At 42.6% G+C, this 20,000-nt stretch overlaps 2 protein-coding genes across 8 annotated transcripts in view; one reads left to right on the top strand and one right to left on the bottom strand.

Annotated features, from left to right (window-relative positions):
- Window positions 1-1,206, top strand: part of LOC147032991 (liprin-alpha-1-like) — a 341,574-nt gene extending 340,368 nt beyond the window's left edge. For all 6 annotated transcript variants that reach the window (XM_085871083.1, XM_085871085.1, XM_085871082.1 and 3 more), the window contains one exon: window positions 1-1,206. This exon is cut by the window's left edge and continues 231 nt beyond it. The gene's annotated coding sequence lies outside the window, so the exon portion shown is untranslated.
- Window positions 1,196-20,000, bottom strand: part of ACSS3 (acyl-CoA synthetase short chain family member 3) — a 145,602-nt gene continuing 126,797 nt past the window's right edge. The window contains exons 13-16 of one of the 2 annotated variants that reach the window (XM_085871094.1): window positions 17,506-17,628; window positions 13,886-13,985; window positions 13,342-13,517; window positions 1,196-2,121 (exon numbers count right to left, since the gene is read on the bottom strand). In XM_085871094.1, the coding sequence (XP_085727220.1) occupies window positions 2,023-2,121; window positions 13,342-13,517; window positions 13,886-13,985; window positions 17,506-17,628 (498 nt within the window). In that variant the 3' untranslated portion in view covers window positions 1,196-2,022. Of the gene's footprint in view, window positions 2,122-3,315; window positions 7,777-13,341; window positions 13,518-13,885; window positions 13,986-17,505; window positions 17,629-20,000 lie in introns of those variants that run through there. The other variant, XM_085871095.1, reaches the window with a different exon arrangement.

Raw genomic sequence — 20,000 nt, 5'->3', positions numbered from 1 at the left:
TTATGTAACTTACGCTGGTTTATTGCATAAAGTGTATAAAGGTAATACGGAATCGGCAAACATTTTATTTATTCTTTAAAAATGACGTAAATCATTCTCATCATCGTGGAATCATTTTTTCCGATAGGAGACTAACATAAATGGTTGTACAATAGTGATGTGTGTACATGCACCTGAGAGGATGGACCTGTGGGGGTTTGTAAATATTGAGAAGTGTACTTTACCCACAGAACTCTGCATATTTTGGAACAAAGGGTTTCGAGTCATGGAGAAAGAGAGTAAATACAAACACACCATTTCTCGTTTGATGCTGGTGCAACCGTGTGATTACAAGTACTCTCCTGTAATATTATTTTTTTACAGTGAGTGATATTAATGCCAGATGGCTTTGCTCTCCTCAACCCCCCGAAAGTTTGCTGTGAATCTGTCCTTAATCTGCCATTCTTTGGGCAACTTCTTTGGGTTGTTTTTTTAACCCACTGTGCACCCTTAAAATCGGACCAAACGGTTGTTTTCTTTTGTTGTTGGTTTTTTTACGTTTCGTTATTCCATGAAATTGTACATGGCGATACATCTTGACTACAGAGAGCCATAAACGTCAGGTACGTTCAGGAGTCGGATATAATCAACTATAATGTAATTTTAGGGAGGAATACTGGGGATTGGGGGTAGGAGTGGGCTAACGCTGTATTTTCAAACCTTCAGACATCCTACCTGCACCGTGACATGGTTGTTCATGTCAGGCAAAAGACGTATTTCAAATGCAAATGTCCTACGTATTTCTGGAGTCCAAATATTTTTTAAATATAATTTCGGGAATCTACAGTATCATGCCAAAATTACAAATGGCATTTGACATTTGTGCAAAAATTCAATTGCTTCTTCAAAATAAAATAGGCAACCATATGAATGTATAGATTATAATGTCTTACATTTCCTCTCTTTTCTTTGGAAATTGTTAAAAATAATTTCACTGAAGTTAATCCAAAGATAAATTAATTGTCGTTTAAAATGGCACTTCTCTTCGTGCATAACAATTTGTAGATGCATTTGAATTTGAACCATATCCTTATGGAAATAGTAATGCAGTCAGTATCCATTATACTTTTTACAACAGAAAGTTCATCACAGTATTATTTTGTTTGAAGCATTAACTGCCTATTTGGCCAATTGTCCTGCCAATAAAGAATTGTATTCTGCTGTTAAGTTCGCTTGCCTCATTAATTGAATTTACAAAGGAAAAAGAACCTGTTTGTGTTTGAAGGGAATGGCAAACATACTCCGTCAACCATACGGATGACCTTCATAGTGGTTCATTCATATTTACCCCGCTCACACAAAGCAAAAAGCGGAGTTCAGCAATTGGTTCACTTTTGTCTGTCCGTGTGTCTACAAACGTCAATTTATGATCAAGGAACAACTTAATGTCAATTGAATGTTATATTTTGACCATGAATTGGAAAACCAAACCTGTAGTTCAACAGTACTTTGTCTCTGAATTGGTCCCAATTGCACGTGCGTAGAGAGGAGTGAGATATCGTTTATACTCTGTCTGCCTGTCTGGCAATCCAACAAAATTCAACATCATTCCAAACAGGAAACTTTCTGTTTCTTGTGACATCATAAAGAACACAAACAACAGGTACGAAGAACTAATGTAACGCACTCGATATGGTCTGGGGTAATAGACCCTATCGAGTGGGGGTAACAGACCCTAATAGACTTGATGTCAACAGTGGGAAACTTCTGGAATTCAATTTTATGTACGATCATCACAATCGTTATATTAGTTTATTTCAAGTTATTTATATACTTGAACACTGAAGAACACGAATTGCCTTCCTACCACTTCCAGAAACCTCCAGTTTTGCAGTACTCGGACATGTTATATAGGGTGGTGTATAAAACTGCCTCAACGGCACTAAACTTCCAGAATTTTTTTAATACGACCTTTAAAATCATAATTTTATTTCAATTGAATTATGTACTTGAACATTGAATGAAGTAAGGTGTTCTGGAAACTCACAGAGTACCCGCCATACGGGTGATCTTGTTCCAAGCATGCAACACGTTCTCCAGGCACATACCTTTATTTGGGCAGTGCAAAGGCAACTGACAGCTCTGTATCGGCCAAAAAAAAAAACCCGGGTTACGTGCATGAAGCAAAAACATACCTACTGCTTATAATTCAAAACACCTCACTGTACTGGAAAATGTAGGGACAGTAATACTGCACTGTAAATGATGGAGACTTGTAATACCCTCCCTGATCTGGAGATGGTGCTATACGATACATATTTATATAGAGAATTTGCATCCTCCCCTCTCCCAAGACCACTGGTAAAGATAAAAACACCCTTGTGCATTAAATGGGGTCATGTTGATTCTATATAGCAATTCTGGATGTAATCGGCCCACAACTGTAGGAGTAGCGTGACAAACAAACACAAGCACCAGTCCGTGAATTATAGTAAGGATTACAATTTTTGTCGTAATGCTTGTGTTTTTGACTGACTGTTCAAAAAGATGCATATTTTGAAAACCATAAACATAATTTGCTTTGTTTGCATCTTGTACAAGGCAGGGGGATGCATCTCTATTATTCAGTGCTCACATTAGGGGGTATTATGCTCCCCTGATGTCTGTGAAAATGGAGAGGGTAAGAATAATATCCAGGGAAGGGGTGGGAAGAATGATGAGATGTTGATGAAAAAAAAAAACAGCTGTGCTTGTAGAATCCACTGTAAATATGTGCATTGTTGGAATTAATTAACATTCATTAAGGGTTATAAATCTCAGAGAATCTTCTTTCCTTTGCTACGTGAGCACTTGACATCTTGCCGGCTGTACTTGACCTCGGTGGGTGGGAGCCATATTATCATGCTCACCTGTGAATAGTGAAGCAGGCTGCACATGAGACCGAGTAAGCAATCTTAATGAGGCCAAGGCTTAAGAAGAGGAAGTGCAGGGCAGAGTTGGATCTTTGTCTGGGGCCACACCGATTTGTCTATGTTTTCTGCATTGGGCTCAGACCACAGGGAAAGCTCATGTCACGTTGTAGGGTCAGGCTATGTGGTCGGCTCAGTGTTCCCCATGCAAACAATGACATTAAATGCACTAAATCTTTCTCTTAGAGATGACTGCTTTTGAACTTTGCAATTAGTAAAAGTTCAGGAAGTCTCTTCACTAAATAAGTACAGTATAAGTTCAGTAAGCATAATCAATAAGCATATATTCAGGAAGTGGATCCTAGTCATGCTTCTTCACATATTCTGTTGTCTGCACACCAAGACAATTTAAATTCATACAAAAAAATTATTATTATTATTCATACTTTATTCTTGTTTTCAATGTCCTTTGGATGGTGATACAATAAAAATAACTGTACAATATGAAATCAAGGAGACATTACAAGTCACGCCAATTACATATCATTCATTTGATCTGCCAAACCCATCAAGTGTCAAGTCAAATGATATTAAGACAATGTTGTGGTCAAGTCAAACTGACAATTATGAAAATATTTGACTCAAAGTTAAAAGAAAGGTGTAAATATTATATATTTATCAAAAAGTCTGAGCCATTGTATTATTCCATGTTATAATCACTCATATCCCAATGTATTTACACATATATCCATCCATCCATCCATTGGGACCAGACTCTGTGCAGAGAGTTGGTGCTGCCTAAGCAGTCTCCTTGGCTATTGGGTACAATCCTTGTTTTATAATATTCAACTTTGACCGATGTAATCTCATTCAAATGATTGATGGATAAATTAATGAATATATAGATACAGCAAAAATAGGACTATATTTAAATTGTGTACCCTCCATTTTCGGTCATGTTAAAATTAATTGGTTCACACACTTATTATTTCATATTTTATTGTTTTTCTTTGCCTTTGAATCCAAAAGTAGCATCCCACTATAATAAGTATAAAGAGCAAGTAGAGATTGCAGACGCTTGCCAGGACTTGTTTGTGTGGTGTTGTATAGACACATGTTCGCCATGTTCCCCGTCCCATCCCCATCCCTCTCCCTTCCTCAGTTCACCTAATGTCTCTGTTCCCCACTGTTTTGTCCCTTCCACTCCCGCCCCTCTTGTCTCATGCCCCCTTGCTGTGAGTTGTGTGTTAGCTCTCATACGAGCCTCGACAAGGTATACAAAAAAAAAAAAAGACAATGTATTGACGACGTGGGTTAAGTTCATATCGCGGAGAAATATAAATTTTCGGCTTTCGTGTACAGGATTCACGTTCCAATTGTATGTATTTTATAGAGGTATGTACGTATTTTATAGATACACATTTTACTGATGTAGATGTATTTCGCAAGCACACTTTCTTAACAGTATGTCCTTTATTGATGCACTCTCATTCTTAATAGTATGTCCTTTATAGATGTACTCTCATTCTTAATAGTATGTACTTTATAGATGTACTCTCATTCTTAATAGTATGTACTTTATAGATGCACTCTCATTCTTCATAGTATGTACTTTATAGATGTACTCTCATTCTTAATAGTATGTACTTTATAGATGCACTCATTCTTAATAGTATGTCCTTTATAGATGTACTCATTCCTAATAGTATGTACTTTATAGATGCACTCTCATTCTTAATAGTATGTCCTTTATAGATGTACTTATTCTTAATAGTATGTACTTTATAGACGTGCATGTGCAGACAGACAATTAAATGGACCCAAATATAACACGGTCTCCTCTCGCAACGGTAATAAGACAATTCTCTGTATGTGTACGGTATGTCTGATAATGATAGAATCGAAAACGGCTGGGCCCATCTCGACCAAATTTAGAATACATGCTCAGGGCACCCATGGCCGAGTCATGGGCATAGAACATTAAACCACTCTCCCCCCCCCCCCCCCCGTCAGGGTGGGGAGAAGACTTGTGAATTCCACCTGTACATGTGACACAGTGCAAGTAATTTACTGACCCCTGCTGGAGAGAAGCGGGATTACGAGCCACAGCACAAAATATATTTAACCCACTTCCCACACCAGCCCCTCCCACTCTCCCCACCCCACGACCTTTTCCAAAGGTAGCAGGTGTTTCTAGAAACATTAAAATGAGGCAATTCTCTGTGCGTGTGTATGTCTGATAATTACAGAGTCAAAAGCGGCTGGGCCAATCTGGGAGGACGACTTGCAATTTTTGCCTGTCCATGTGGAAGAGTGAAAGTGGATTAACCACTGATCCCTTCCGAAAGGGGCTGTCACACCTTGACTTTTTAGCCAGCGTATGGCAACGTATCAAAATGTATGTAAAACGCTGGCGTACGCTGAACTATTGATGTTTTTAAGTTTTTGGCGTATTCATAACGAGTTGGACGTATGCATAACGTATTAGTAACGTACACAACGTTTCGATAACTTATAGATAACTTATACCAACGAATGCTTAGCATGTTGTCAGCGTTCACAACGTATGCCCAACGATAGTCTAACGTATGCATAGCGCATGGCAGCGTATCGCCGACGATCACGTGGCGTAGCCTATTAAAAGGCTGCCGCTCAACGATTCAAATCATAACCACACTAGACATCGAAGTGTCAAGGCCCTGTCACATCTTGACGTTTTAGCCAGCGTATGCCGACGTATGAAAAATTTGCCGAATACGCTGGCACACGTCGAATACGTTATGGGTAAGTTTTGTATACGTTAAGAGCACGCTGAAGCACGGTGGCATACGTCGTAGTATGCTGAGCTCGTCAACAAATTTTAACATGCTCAAAATTTTTTGACGTATGCCAGCGTATGATTCACACGTTCCGCATACGCTGGCCATAAGTTGTAGGCACGTTACGCGATCGTTGACACATGTCGATACACGTTAGTTGTAAGTTACTCATAAGTCGAACCACGTCGAAGTAATGTTTAGCATACCCGAAACTTATTTCTAACCTATGAGTAACGTGTTGTAGGCACGTTACGCGATCGTTGACACACGTTATGCAATCGTTGACACACGTTACTTGTAAGTTACTCATAAGTTGAAACGCGTCAAGGTAATGTTTAGCCTACCCAAAACTAATTTCTAACCTATGAGTAACGTATCTCCAACGCATATTGACGTATGTAGACGTATTTGATGTCTTCCGGACGACCACAGAACTTACTGAACGTGTTTCTAACTTACAGCTACTGTATAATGGCGTATTGGCAGCGTTTAGGGGAATTGGTATATAAAAATGGGCTTCACAGGAGGAACCCGTCAGTGTTCCAGACTCCATGGTTTTTTTTGTTTTTCTTCAGCATGACGGTGATGTTGACACTTTGATTTCTAGTGCGGTTATGATTTAAATCGTTGAGCGGCAGCCTATGAATAGCCTACGCCACGTGATCTTCGACGATACGCTGCCGCACGCTATGCATACGTTAGACTATCGTTGGGCACACGTTGTGAACGCCGCCAACACGCTAAGCATTCGTTGGTATAAGTTATCTATAAGTTATCGAAACGTTCTGTGTACGTTACCATTACATTATGCATTTGTCCAACTCGTTATGAATACGCCAAAAACTTAAAAAATATCAATAGTTCAGCGTAGAAAAACATTAAAAAAAGCCGAAGAAAACTTCGAAGAATGCTGCAAAGAAGTCTCCTGACCGTGGCCGTGGACGCGGACACAAGGAGGATCCATCATCACCCACACCCTCCCCATCACACTCACCTACGACTACTGACATGGACCTACTACTACTGCTACTACTACTACCACTACTACTACTACTAATGACACGCTCACCGACTACTACTACTGATACTACTGACATGGACATGTACTCACCATGGAGTCTGAAACACTTACGGGTTCCTCCTGTGAAGCCCATTTTTATATACCAATTCCCCTAAACACTGCCAATACGCCATTATACGGTAGCTGTAAGTTAGAAACACGTTCAGTAAGTTCTGTTTTCATCCGGAAGACGTCATTCAAATACGTCCACATACGTCAATGTGCGTTGGAGATACGTTACACATAGGTTCAAGGCACGTTACTCATAGGTTAGAAATAAGTTTCGGATACGCTAAACATTACCTCGACGTGTTTCGACTTATGCGTAACTTACAAGTAGCGTGTGTCGATGTGTGTCAACGATCGCATAACGTGCCTACAACTTATGGCCAGCGTATGCGGAACGTGTGAGTCATACGCTGCCATACGTCGAAAAATTTTGAGCATGTTAAAATTTGTCGACGAGCTTGGCATACTACGACATATGCCAGCGTGCTTCAGCATGCTCTTAACGTATACAAAACTTACCCATAACGTATTCGACGTGTGCCAGCGTTTTAGACATTTTTCATGTCGGCATACGCTGGCTAAATCGTCAAGGTGTGACAGCCCCTTAAAGGAGGGTGCACTGAGATCATATTTCAGTCCTCGAGGGAGCAATTATTACGAGTGAAGAAAACAAGTGAGAATGTTTGTCATTTCCATCTTTGATTGTTTGGACCTGAAGAGTATATACAATATATCATAAACATTACATGATACATACCTGTATAGTCTATTTTTGTAGTAATGCTATAAACATGTACATGAAAAATTTAATGGCAAGGAAGGTCGAATTAGAATGTGTGAATTTGTGGAAATCTGGACTGGTGTAACACAGTTACCCATGTCAGAAGGTGTATGGTTAACCTATTCAAAGACCTCATGGTAGAGTAGCTGTAGAATTATTTTTCTTTATTGCTTCTTCTAGCTCTGTGAAGACCGTCGGATCTTCAATAGTCGATGTAACCTGCCAAAGAAGCACAATGTTATTAAGGTCTGGGATTTAATGCATCATGGGAGATACATTTTTAAATAATCATCATCATGTACCATGTCTTATGCAGAGCATTGGTGCTGCCAAAGTAGTAAGGAGGCAAGAAATTTGGAATTTGGCCAGGATGCCGGCAATAGCTCGCCTACTCTTTGCAAAGTACACCGTGGGATCTGTAACGTCCACCAACTAATGTCGGTAGACGGGACGTCCAATTTCACATCCCTCCGAGGGACGGCATGCACACTGATCAATCACAATGCCTATGAAACACCAGGATGACAGTTTATCGCTGGCCCGGAATTCAAACCCAAGGTAGATGTCTCAGAGGTGAGTGTGTGTACCTCAAGGCCATCCTGCCAAATCCCTCCTGAAAAAAAATCTATAAATGCTGATAACTTCGTCTTTTCACCATAAATATGCCATGGGGCCCCATTATGCGAGCTATGTTTGACAGCACTGTGGCCCATAGGGTTGACATGAAAAACCAGACCCCTGATATGGAGAATCCTCCTTCCGCCAACCCCACACTCCTCCATAAACTTATTTTACCTTGCATTGTCCATGATACGTGCTTAGTTTGGTTGCGATCACTCAAACCATTAAAGAAGATTAGTTACTCTTGATTACATCAACAGAAGTTTAAAATATCCACTTTTGGCACAAGTCCTACAGCTGCAAGTCCAACGAAAAGAGTTTAGTAAAATGAATACAATATATTGGGTACGAGGGAGAATTTTGAAAAAAAACTGCCAAAAGTGGCAGGAGTACAACTTAAATAAGAATAAGGCAGTTAAACGATTAAATTTGGGCAAATTTCCCAGATATTCGTTCAATGTAATAAACTGAGTACCGTACATTAAAAGGAATTGAAAAAAAAAAAACCCGAAACAAATGACGACGAATCGTGCGGGGTATAAAGCACATCTCAGGTGTAAAATCACACGTCATTTGATTAAACGGATTAATTTCATTGTTTGAGGTAGTCTACTCCACAATGATCCTGTCATCTTCATAAGGACTCTCTTCATCAAGATAATTACACACTGCTTTAGACACAATATACTGACTGTAAAAAATGGAGTACAGTATTTTATTTACCATTTCAAAGAAAGTGTTACAAAATTAACCCCAACACATTGTTCACGTGTACAGATTGTTTTTTTTTGTGTGGCACTGCCACCAAAGGGTTATGAATCACCAGATTCAGATTTACCCTACCCCAGCGTCCCTTCCCCCCTATTATTTTAGGACGGACAAACATTATTATTTTAGGACAGAATAGACAAACAGACAAACAGAAAAAAAATGGAGTGTGACAACAAGGGCAGTTTTGTGTTTGTGTCAGCTTTGCTTGAATGCAAGACTGGGTAGCAAATTTGCCACATGTGGATCAATAAGGATTACATAATCGAAGGGGCAGCTCTGGAGCGTGTGACAAAGGAGAAGGATCTGGGGGTGGTGATATAAATGGAGGGTAAGTGGACAGCATAGAGCCAGGCAGCTAAAGGTAAAACTAACAGGGTTTTAGGTTGCAGTTAGGTCAGGTATGGGAACATGCACTGGAGCAGCGCGTTGCTGCATCCACTTTCCGCCGGTACTCCAGGGGCCACCATCTGGCCATCCCCCAGGCAGATGCCTGGCGCATCTCCATCTCCTTGAGATGCTGATCAATGTGCTGCAACCACGAGGCACGTGGTCGGCCCATCAGCCTCCTCCACTCACGAGGCTCCCTCACTGAGAGAATCTGGTAAGCAGGATCAACGTCAGGAAAATGAGTCACATGTCCATACAGCCGCAGCTGACGTTCATGGACTATGCAGGTAACAAATCTCATTTGAGTCTCTCTCAACAACCACTCGTTGGACACAAATTCTGACCAGTGATTGCTAATGATTCTCCAAAGAGACCTGGTACCAAAGGAATTAAGTCTCTGTCTCAGATTCCTGGTCAGAGTCCAAGTCTCACATCCAGAGCAAGACTGGAAGCACCAAGGACCTGAAGACTCGGACTTTGTCCTCCTGCACAAGTACTGACAGCGCCATACCCCATGATCCAGTTAATCCATGACCCTCCAGGCCCGACCCAGACGTCTGTTGACCTCTGGCTCACAGCCAGCAGAGACATGAATATCACTGCCAAGGTAAGTGAATCTCTCCATGACCTCAAAATCCTCACCACAAACAGGCACAGACAAGATAGCAGCATCTAAGATGTCATTGAAAACCTGGATCTTAGTTTTGACCCACGAAACCCATAATCCCAATAGCTCCGGCTCCTAATCCAGCACCTCGAGAGACCCAAAAGGATATCCAGAGTCTCCGCAAATATGACTTCATCATCTGTGATACGAATGTCAGAGATCTTGACATTTCCAAACGACGCACCACAGCTTGATCTCTCCGATATCCTCCCCAGATTCCAGTCCAAACAAGTGCTGAAAGGTGTTGGGGCCAGAACACACCCCTGACGATCTCCAGTAACAACTGGAAATAAGTCAGAGATGGTACCACCACATCTCACAGCACTCTCAGTACCAGAGTATAGTTCAGACATCAGATTGATCAGTTTTGGTGGCGCCCCACAAAGACCAAGAATCCTCCAGAGGGCATCCTGATTAACTGAATCAAATGCTTTACAGAGGTCAACATAGGCTGCAAGCAGCCCCTGCCAAAATTCTCATATGCGTTCGGTGAGGACCCGAAGGGCAAGGATACGGTCAATCGTTGACCTCTTTGGTGTAAAGCCTGACTGCTCTGGATGCTGGTGATCAAGCAGATGGTGGTGAACCCCATAAAGAATTATCCGAGCAAAGACCTTGCCCGGCACTGAGAGCAGCGTCACCCCTCAGTCGTTGTTGCAGTGCTGGCGATCACCCTTTCCTTTCCAGAGGGGAACAACAAGGCCCCTCTTCCAATCAGTTGGGATGATGCCTGTGTTCCAGTCAGAGCACAGAACTGAATGCAGTGACATGAGCACAGCATTTCCACCAGCCTTGAGTAGTTCAGCATGGATGTCACAGATCCCAGGAGCTTTACCCCATTTCAACCGATTCACCACAGACTGTGTTTCCACAAACGAAGGTGGATCACAGTTGATTGGAGGGTTAGCAATAGTGATAGTAACACCCCTGACATCCAACTCAACAGCTGGTGGATCAGCCTGGTACAACTGCTCAAAGTAACCGGCCCAGCGGGCCTTCACTTCGCACTCCTCTGTCAAGAGCCTACCACTCTCCGCTCTTACTGCAGTGCACCGAGGGATGGGCTTGGAGGAATGCAAGGTGTGAATTCCCCTGTAAGCAAGATAAGAATCTCTTGACCACAGGTGATGCTCTACCCCCTCACAGATTCCTCGCACATAGGCCTCCTTGTCCACCCTCAGCACACGTCCAGTTTTACGCCTCAACTCCCTGAACAGCTCAACTCTGCCATTCAGCCTGGCCCTGTGACTCTGGGCAATGGTATCCAGTGTCCCTTGAGAGACAAAATAATTATTCGCCTTACGGTGAGTTCCACAACGTCTACCGGCAACATCAAGGATGGTGGTCTTTAATGCACTTCACAACTCTTCAGGATTCCCCAAAGCAATCAGACCCCCTCCCCCCCAAAAAAAAAATACCCAACAGCCTGTTTGCAAATGCAGATACTCTCTCATCCTTGAGCTTGCCAACATCCGGCCTAGGCTGGGATGGTACCATTCTCCCAGATTTAAGCTGCAACTTCAGAGTTGCTTCCACAAACCTATGGTCGGTATCGAGGAACTGAGCACTCCATTAGACCCTGCAGTTCTGGATCATCCTCCAGCAACCATCAACGAGCATGTGGTCAGTCCCCTTTGCCACACCACCAGCGTTGGTATACCAAGTCCAGCGATGAGCTTGTAGGTGCTTACACCATGAACCAGCCACCCTAACTCCATGACTTCTTGCAAATTCAAGGAACTTAGTGCTATTCTGATTCACAGTTCCAGACCCATGGGGACCAACACACACCTCATAACCATCCCTATCAGTTCCAGTCGATGCATTGAAATCCCCCAAGACTAGTGGAGCATCTCGTCTGTGGCTGATCAGTGCCCCAGGCGAGTGTGGCATAGAATGCATCCTTCACGGTGAGATCACTCACCTCAGTCAGAGCATATTCAGAGACCAGAGAAACGACACCCAAGAGTGATAAATCCTTCCTCTCATGGTACGCTCATTGACCGGTGTTACCTCAATTACCATTGGAATCAGCTTATTGGGCACAGCTATAGCAACTCTTTGGGCATGGTTACCATCAGAGCGACCAGTCCAATAGTAGGTGAAACCACCCGCCATGATCTCACCACTATCTGGTCTCCGAACCTCAGAGTGCTGCAATACCGATGTTCAAACGCTTGAGTTCAGATGATAACAGAGACAGGTGATCATCCTCTCTTAGGGATAGGACATTCCAGGCACCCACCCAAAGGGATCGCCTCAGGTTAACCCAAGGAGACCGCCTTCTGGTGGACGACACCTCACCACCACCCTGACACACACAACCGCAATCCGACCCGGGAAGGTTACCTCGTGATTTTCCTCCTATCATCAGAGTGGGGGTCCCGAAGGATTTGCCCCAATCCCGTCATCCAGTGAGCTGACCTGCGGAGGGCAGCTGCATCGGAGGTACTCCCACGGAGTGGGGAAAGGGTGATGGACAAGTTGCATTCTTAGGGGGATAAATTCTAAATCAAGAAGTGGCTTTAACACTATCTAGGAATTGAGTGAGACCTCATCAAGAATATTTTGTTCAGTTTTGGTCACCACATCTGAGGAAGTACAGCTGACATGGAGAGCGTGCTGCATGGGGCTATCTTGGCTCAGCTATAAGGAACACCTGAAGGAGACACGCCTTTATTCATTACAAAGGAAGTGATTGCAATTGGATCTGACAGATGTTTAAGATAATGAAAGTTATAGACAGAACAGGTGCAGAAATGTTTTTCAGGAGAATATACAGCGATATGACCAGGGGTCATAGCTTGAGAGTGAAGAAGAGGAGAGTTGTCATTACATTAAGGCAAGGGTCTTTTGCTCAAAGAGTAATTAATGGATTGGATGGAATAGTCTCCCTGGAAAGTTAGTGACAGCAGAAACAGTCGAAGAGTTTAAATTTGAATTACATACAGTCGGTACCTAGAAGCATTGGGGATGATGGGGTAAGTGGATAATGGATATTGGCATGAATGCGTGGGCATGATGAGCCTAATGCTGTCCTCCTGCCTTGAACCTCCTTGTATTGCTGTTAGGACGTTAAGGTTGTTTGATCATCTTTCTCTCCACATCGTAACTCGAGCATACTCGGTGTTAGCATTGCGTTTCCTCACCTGCATTGCCGTGATCTGGTGTTTCGCTCATACATGATGCATGTTAGATGGGTTAAATCACTCTTTTGTAGAAAAACAACACGACTGGCCCAATCTCCACCAATACGCGTTGGTAGTACCCAGGGTAAGGTCATTGCCCAAAGAAAAAAAATAATAATAATCAGTTAAAAGAGAAAAGTGTGTTCAAACCTTAAATGCTTTCCCGTTGATGAGATCTGCAATGGCTGCCCTGGGAATCTTTCCAGAGCGTGTCCGAGGCAGACGCTTGATAAATAAGCCATTTTTGAACGCAGCAACGGGACCGACTGCAGAGCGCACCTGATCGACCAGTTCTCGTAGCAGGTCTGCTTTGGAAGCCGTGACATCTGTTAATTCAGAAGATTATAACAGTCTCACTTTTTGTTGCATCGTTCACTAATTCATTGATGACAAAGTTCTTCTTTTGTGAAGTAGCACATGTAAAAGAAGAAGAGAAAGAAGAAGTGGAAAGGTTAAAGTACAAGCCTGAATTTAAATCACCCTCTTACAGTGTATAAGGGTAGTGTATAAGACTACTAAAGTAGCTCTAAACTTCTGGATTAATTTTTAACGATCTTTAAAATCATTAATTTATTCCAATTGAAGTACGTATATACCTGAACACTGCATGGGGTAATGTGTTCTACAAACTCTCTGGTTTATACAGTACAAGGTTCACACTCAGAGAAGAGCGAGGTAACAGAGCTATACATACCATTGTGAAGAACACACAAAGCGAACGGAACAGCTCCTTTTACAGGGTCATCCAATCCCACCACCACACAGTCAGCCACAGCCTTGTGGTGAAGGATTGCCTGCAACAAACACAATGACATATTAGGACCCCCATCAAATGCATTTGCAGAGGGAATATAACGATATAGATTGCTCTCGAAAGATTGTTGTTGGTCTTCATTTGGTCACTTATCAATCTTGTATCGCCTCGTATGTGCCTGGTGTTGGCTTAATGGTTAGGGTGGTGGGCTTGGGATCCTCGGATCATGAGTTCAAACCCCTCTCGGCTGTTGAATCAATACCAGGTGGGGTTGACTCAGCCTGTAATCCTTCCGAGGTCGGCAAAATGAGTACCAGCTTGCTGGGATGATTGAGCCATTCGAGTATCCTGTTTTGGAGTGGTGACCCATCCGGATTGTGCCCAATAGCCCAGGAGACTGCTTAGGCAGCACTGATGCTCTGTACAGAGTATGGATGGTCCTGATGGATGGTCAGCAGTTGATGGGTGAGTAAAAGCAGTGGTTAATGTTGAGTGAGTGCAAGCTATGGGGAGATTTGATGTGGATAGGTAGGAACGAGGCCAGAGGGCTTGGGTAGGATACTTCCAAGCATGAGGGTTGGGGTGCTGGGTCAGTGACTCATTGGATGAGCCCTTGCAATGGATGCACTTGTCTGTACCATTTGATCGATGGATGGTCAAAAAACTTCAGGCATCATGAAGCATTTGCAGAACAGTGGACTTTATTTAAGGCAGTGGTCATCACCATCTGGTTGCCCTTGAGTATGCGGCCTTGCTGAAGGCTTAACTCTGAATTTTCATATAAAAATGGATATTATTCTTTCTCAGCAACAACAAGCCATCCTGGAAACAGAAACATGAGCTCTATACTCAGCACTTGGTCAGTTTTGGAATGAGATGCAACACCCCTCAAATCTGTAGGTGTGTTGGACAGTACATCCATCAGATGCACCTTGTCATGGCTGGGATGGGTCTCAGGTTGGCAATTCAAAAAAAAAAAAAGAGTATGTCATTGAATCAGCTGTGATGGGTCGCTCAATGCCATCAATAGCGTTTTCTGGTTACAAGTAGCAGTTTTCATGTGTACGACGGTCTCTTCCGAGCTCCCAGCATGTTCCTGTGTTTATCTAAGCAAACTGTACCATGACCTGAACTCATTAGGTAAAGGCCCGGTCACACCTTGACGTTTTAGCCAGCGATGGCAACGTATTAAAATGTATCTAAAACGCTGGCTTACGTTGAACTTTTGATGTTTTTTTTTAAAGATTCGGACGTATTCATAGCGACTTGGTCTTATGTGTAACGCATTGGTAACTGACACAGAACGTTTCGTTGTGTTATAGATAACTTATACCAACGAATGCTGAACCTGTTGTCGGCCTACACAACCGATGCCCAACGATAGTCTAACTTAGGCATAGCGCGTTGCACGCATCGCCGCCGATGTCGTGACGTAGCCGATTAAAAGGCTGACGCACAACGATTCGAATCATAACTGCCGTAGAAATGGAAGGGTCAAAATCGCGGTCACACATTGGCGATCTTGCCAGCGTATGCCGACGTAACAAAAAGTGTGTCTAAAACGTTGGGGCACGTCAAATACGGTATGGGTAAGTTTGGTATACGTGAGTAGAACGCTAAATACGCTATCATAAGTCGTAGTAAGTAGAGTACGTCGTAAAATTTTGAACATGTTCAAAATTTTACGACGTACTCGGCGTATGACACAAGTTCCGCATGCGATGGGGATAAGTTTTACACACGATATGTGGACGCTTACACACGTCCACAAAGGCTACTTATAAGCTACTCATAAGTCGAAACACGTCGCGGTAATGTCTTTTTTACGCGAAACTTATTTCTAACTTATGTTTGACGTGCTTTGAACCAATTCTTTACGTAGTCCCAACACACATCGACGTATGTAGACGTATTCCAATGACGTCTTCCGGTCGACAAAAAAAAAAAAAATGAACGTGTTTCTAGGTTACAACTGCCATATAAAGACGTGTTCCCAGCGGTTTTGGGAATTGGTATATAAAAATGCTGCTCATAAAAGGGGAACCCAACAGTGTTTTCGAGTCCTTTTTGAGTCGATGTCCATGTCAGCAGTAACAGTATCAGTATCAGTATCAGTGTTAGTATGAGTATTAGTAGTAGTTTGTTCATGTTGGCAGTAGTAGGTGGGTGTGAGGGGGAGGGTGTGGGTTATGATGGATCCTCCTTGCGTCCGCGTGTCCACGGGTAGGTTCATAGGCTGCCACTGAACGATTTAAATGGCTGAATCTCCACTATTGAAAGTAGACGCTTGCGCTCAACAATTGGATTTTTTTACACTCAACGACTTTGAAATGGTACCACTCAGCTTGTTTCATTGTTTACAATGAACGATTTAAATTGCTGTCACTCGCCTTTGTTTTTTTTGTTTTTTTGTTTTTTTTTGACGCTGGGGTTTGGAAATTTGAAACGTTTCTTCTGAACGTGTTAAAACGCTCAAACCCCACTATTTTAAATAGACGCTGCCGATGGACAATTGGAATCATAGCCAAGCTCGACATCGAAGTGTGAACATCCTCGTCATGCCGAAGAAAAGTTTGAAGAATGCTGCAAATAAGTGTCCTGGCCGTGGCCGTGGACGCTGACGCAAAGACGATCCATTATACCGACGTCTTTCAGCCTATGAGTAACTTAAAAGTAACGTCTGTCGACGTGTGGCAACGATCGCGTAACGTGCCAACAACACATTAATCATAGGTTAGAAATAAGTTTCGGGTACGCTAAACATTACCTCGGCGTGTCTCAACTTATGATTAACTTACAAGTAGCATGTGTTGACGTCTGTCAACGATCGCAGACCGTGCCTACAACTTGTGGCCAGCGTAGCGGAACGTGTGAGTCATACGCCGGCATACGTCATGAAATTTCAAGCATGAAAAAATTTGAGGACAACCGAAAAGTACAACGTTTAAAGCCAGCGTACAACGACTTATGGCAACATACTACGACGTATGCCAGCGTGCTCTTAATGTTATCAAAACTTACCCATAACGTATTCAACGTTTGCCAGCGTTTTAGAAAAAAAATTCAAAAATCGGCATACGTTGGCTAAAACGTCAAGGTGTGACCGGGCCTTAAGGTTCACAGAGTGACCAGTGTTGCAACATATATATTATTGTTGTCATCTGAAGTGGCAGAACATTCACGTATATGCTATCCTGAACAATAAGGAGCTACACATTTATTATGTCATCACAATTTTGATTACAACAACCCGTACAAGGAAGTATCTGTTTGTTATGATGAAACTTTCAAGAGCACGGCCCGTCATAACCTCAACCTCGAGCTTAGTACGATATCCACCCGGCATGCTCTCTTCTACTCTCGACCAATCTCTCCCCCACCTGTGCAAATTTCCTCTCTGACACTCGTCCGCTAATGTGCAATCTCTGTCTCCCAGTCTGTGAAAAATGACCAAACATAGCTCGATTTTTTTTGTTTGTTTGATTGTTTGCTGATATGAACAGAGATAATACTTTAATGTTGATATTAACAGAGATAATACAGGTGAAAAACAATCTGACCTCTTCAATGGCTCCTCCGGAGAGACGATGACCTGCTACGTTTATGACGTCATCAATGCGAGCTTTGATGTGAATGTAATCCTCATTGTCGATGAAACCAGCATCCATCGTATCATAATAGCCCTGACAAACCACGCAAACATCATCATTGTTGTTTCACTTTGTTAAGAAAATGTTACTATATATATATATATATATATATATATATATATATATATATATATATATATATATATATATATATATATATATATATATATATATATACACACATATATATATATATATACACATATATACATACATATACACATATATACACACACACACACACACACACACACACACACACACACACACACACACACACACACACACACACACATTATACACACATATAAATAATTTTAACCTCTCAAACTATGGATGACATGTAGTGCAGTTCACACTCAAAGGAATTTCAGGATTGCAAAAATAAACCGATGTACTGTATTCGAAACTAAAGAGAGAAATTCACAAGAATTTACATCCTGACGAGTTAACTGTTGACATATTACATAAGCACAACATGCTGTTCATACGTGTGCACAGCATGTTCACACGTTACGTATGCATGTTTTGGTGTTCACATGTTACAGATGTACATTCATCATATCATTGTTCATGGCAATCATTAACAAAGTACACATCATAGAAACTTCACCCAGGTGCAGCATGTAATTGTTTGAGATTGGGACCTTATGTTCCTTCTCCATGCAGAGTGATTTGCTTAAATATTGACCACAAACATTGAAAACATACAGTCAAAGGAAACCATATCCCATGAATTATTTTCTCTTGCCATCAGGTCTTTGAAAAAGTTACTTTGTTGTTCTATTTACGTTCCCGCATGAGCTCGGTCTCCATGAGGGTAAGAATGAACAGAAGCGCAAGAAGGAGCGTGCCCTATAGCACACGACTGGTAAGGGCACACTTTGGCTCTTTAGAGACCAAATTGGCGGAAGCAGGTACTCATGTACATTTGGATTACAGCCCAACAGTAGAAGAATGAACACGGAAGAAACACTGCACGTGGAATGTGCCTGCCTTCCAGCAGGACCGACATGATGAAAACACCGCATGTTATCCAGCGACGCTGGGTGCAAGAAAGTTCGCGTTTAGTCTATACCTCTTGCCGGGAGTCGACATCTCATTCCAGATGGATCAATCCTGCACCATTTTCCCAGCACAGCAGATCGCTAAGGCAACAGCCAAGCTGAGCAATCATATCAGTTTTCTTATACAGTATTCAACAAATGTATTCATACAAGATAACACCTATTACCAGAAGCGGTGTCGCCATTGTCCAAAAACACTTTATTTGTTTCTGTTTGCAGCAGCATCATCAATGGGAGGAATGTGTACGACAAGGGTGGGGTACAGAAGGTGGGGTGAGGGGTGTGTATATACATATATATATATATATATATATATATATATATATATATATATATATATATATATATATATATATATATATATATATCTTGGGTGGTCGCTGCTAGACGACCCTTATTCTCAGTTTTTCTGTCTGTCTGTTGGGTGGTCGCTGCGAGACTCCCCTTATTCTCAGTTTTTCCGTCTGTCTGTATGTTTGTATGTATTGTTGTGGTTTCAGGCCGTTCGTAGCTTCCGGACCAACGCCGAAACCCAGCTACGGGTGTTTTTATTACACCATAAACTAGCCAACTTTTCTGTCCACGCGCTACAGGGTCAATCGCCGAATTATCGATATACCTAACTATTCGCGCGGACAGAAATGCCGGAAGTTTATACCTCGACGGGGCCTGCACGAAAACGAGCCGCTAAAACGGCTGGTTCTGTATGCGAAGCCGAGCAGTTTTACTTCGCCAAACCCCGCCGGACCAGATGTACGTTTATCGGCTTTAATTAGTCAGTTAATTCCCCGAACACATCATGGCAGTCAATGGAGGAAGGGACGCAACGAGCAGGTGACATTCAACAATGGGGAACATTTATTTGAACACAAGCAGGCAAGCAATGAATGAATGGGGATAGGGGACACGAGCAAAAACCTACAGCCGAATTCTATTATGAAATGTAAAGCAAATACAACACAGGCACTTAACAGTTTCCTACTTATTAGACGGGCCCACGGACACACACACACACCCAAGAAATGGTGGCTGAGGCCTTTAATAACAGACTCCAGCTCGGAGGACAGGTGAGCTGAAACCCAGAGCCTATCTCGAACCTCTCCACCTCATGTGGTCTTCAAACTGCTTGGACCCGGGTTCCAGCGAGAGCGAGCTGGATCCAATCGCTGTGAGCCGCGATCCTTCCCGAGCTCCAGCGAATCCCCTCGCGCTTCTCAACACGTGCTGGTGAGACGAGGCGCCGATCCTACCCGTCGATGCGTCGCTTCCTCGAAGAACCACTTCCAAGATTAGGCCAATGAGTCGCACCAAGCCGGGAACCAAGCAGAGAACAAAGAG

The sequence above is a fragment of the Eptatretus burgeri genome, chromosome 2 (genome assembly GCF_056783735.1).
Source record: "Eptatretus burgeri isolate ZD-2024b chromosome 2, Ebu_testis_v1, whole genome shotgun sequence".
Lineage (NCBI taxonomy): Eukaryota > Metazoa > Chordata > Myxini > Myxiniformes > Myxinidae > Eptatretus > Eptatretus burgeri.
The sequence above is the reverse complement of the archived record's forward strand: the minus strand, read 5'-3'. Positions and strand labels throughout refer to the sequence as shown.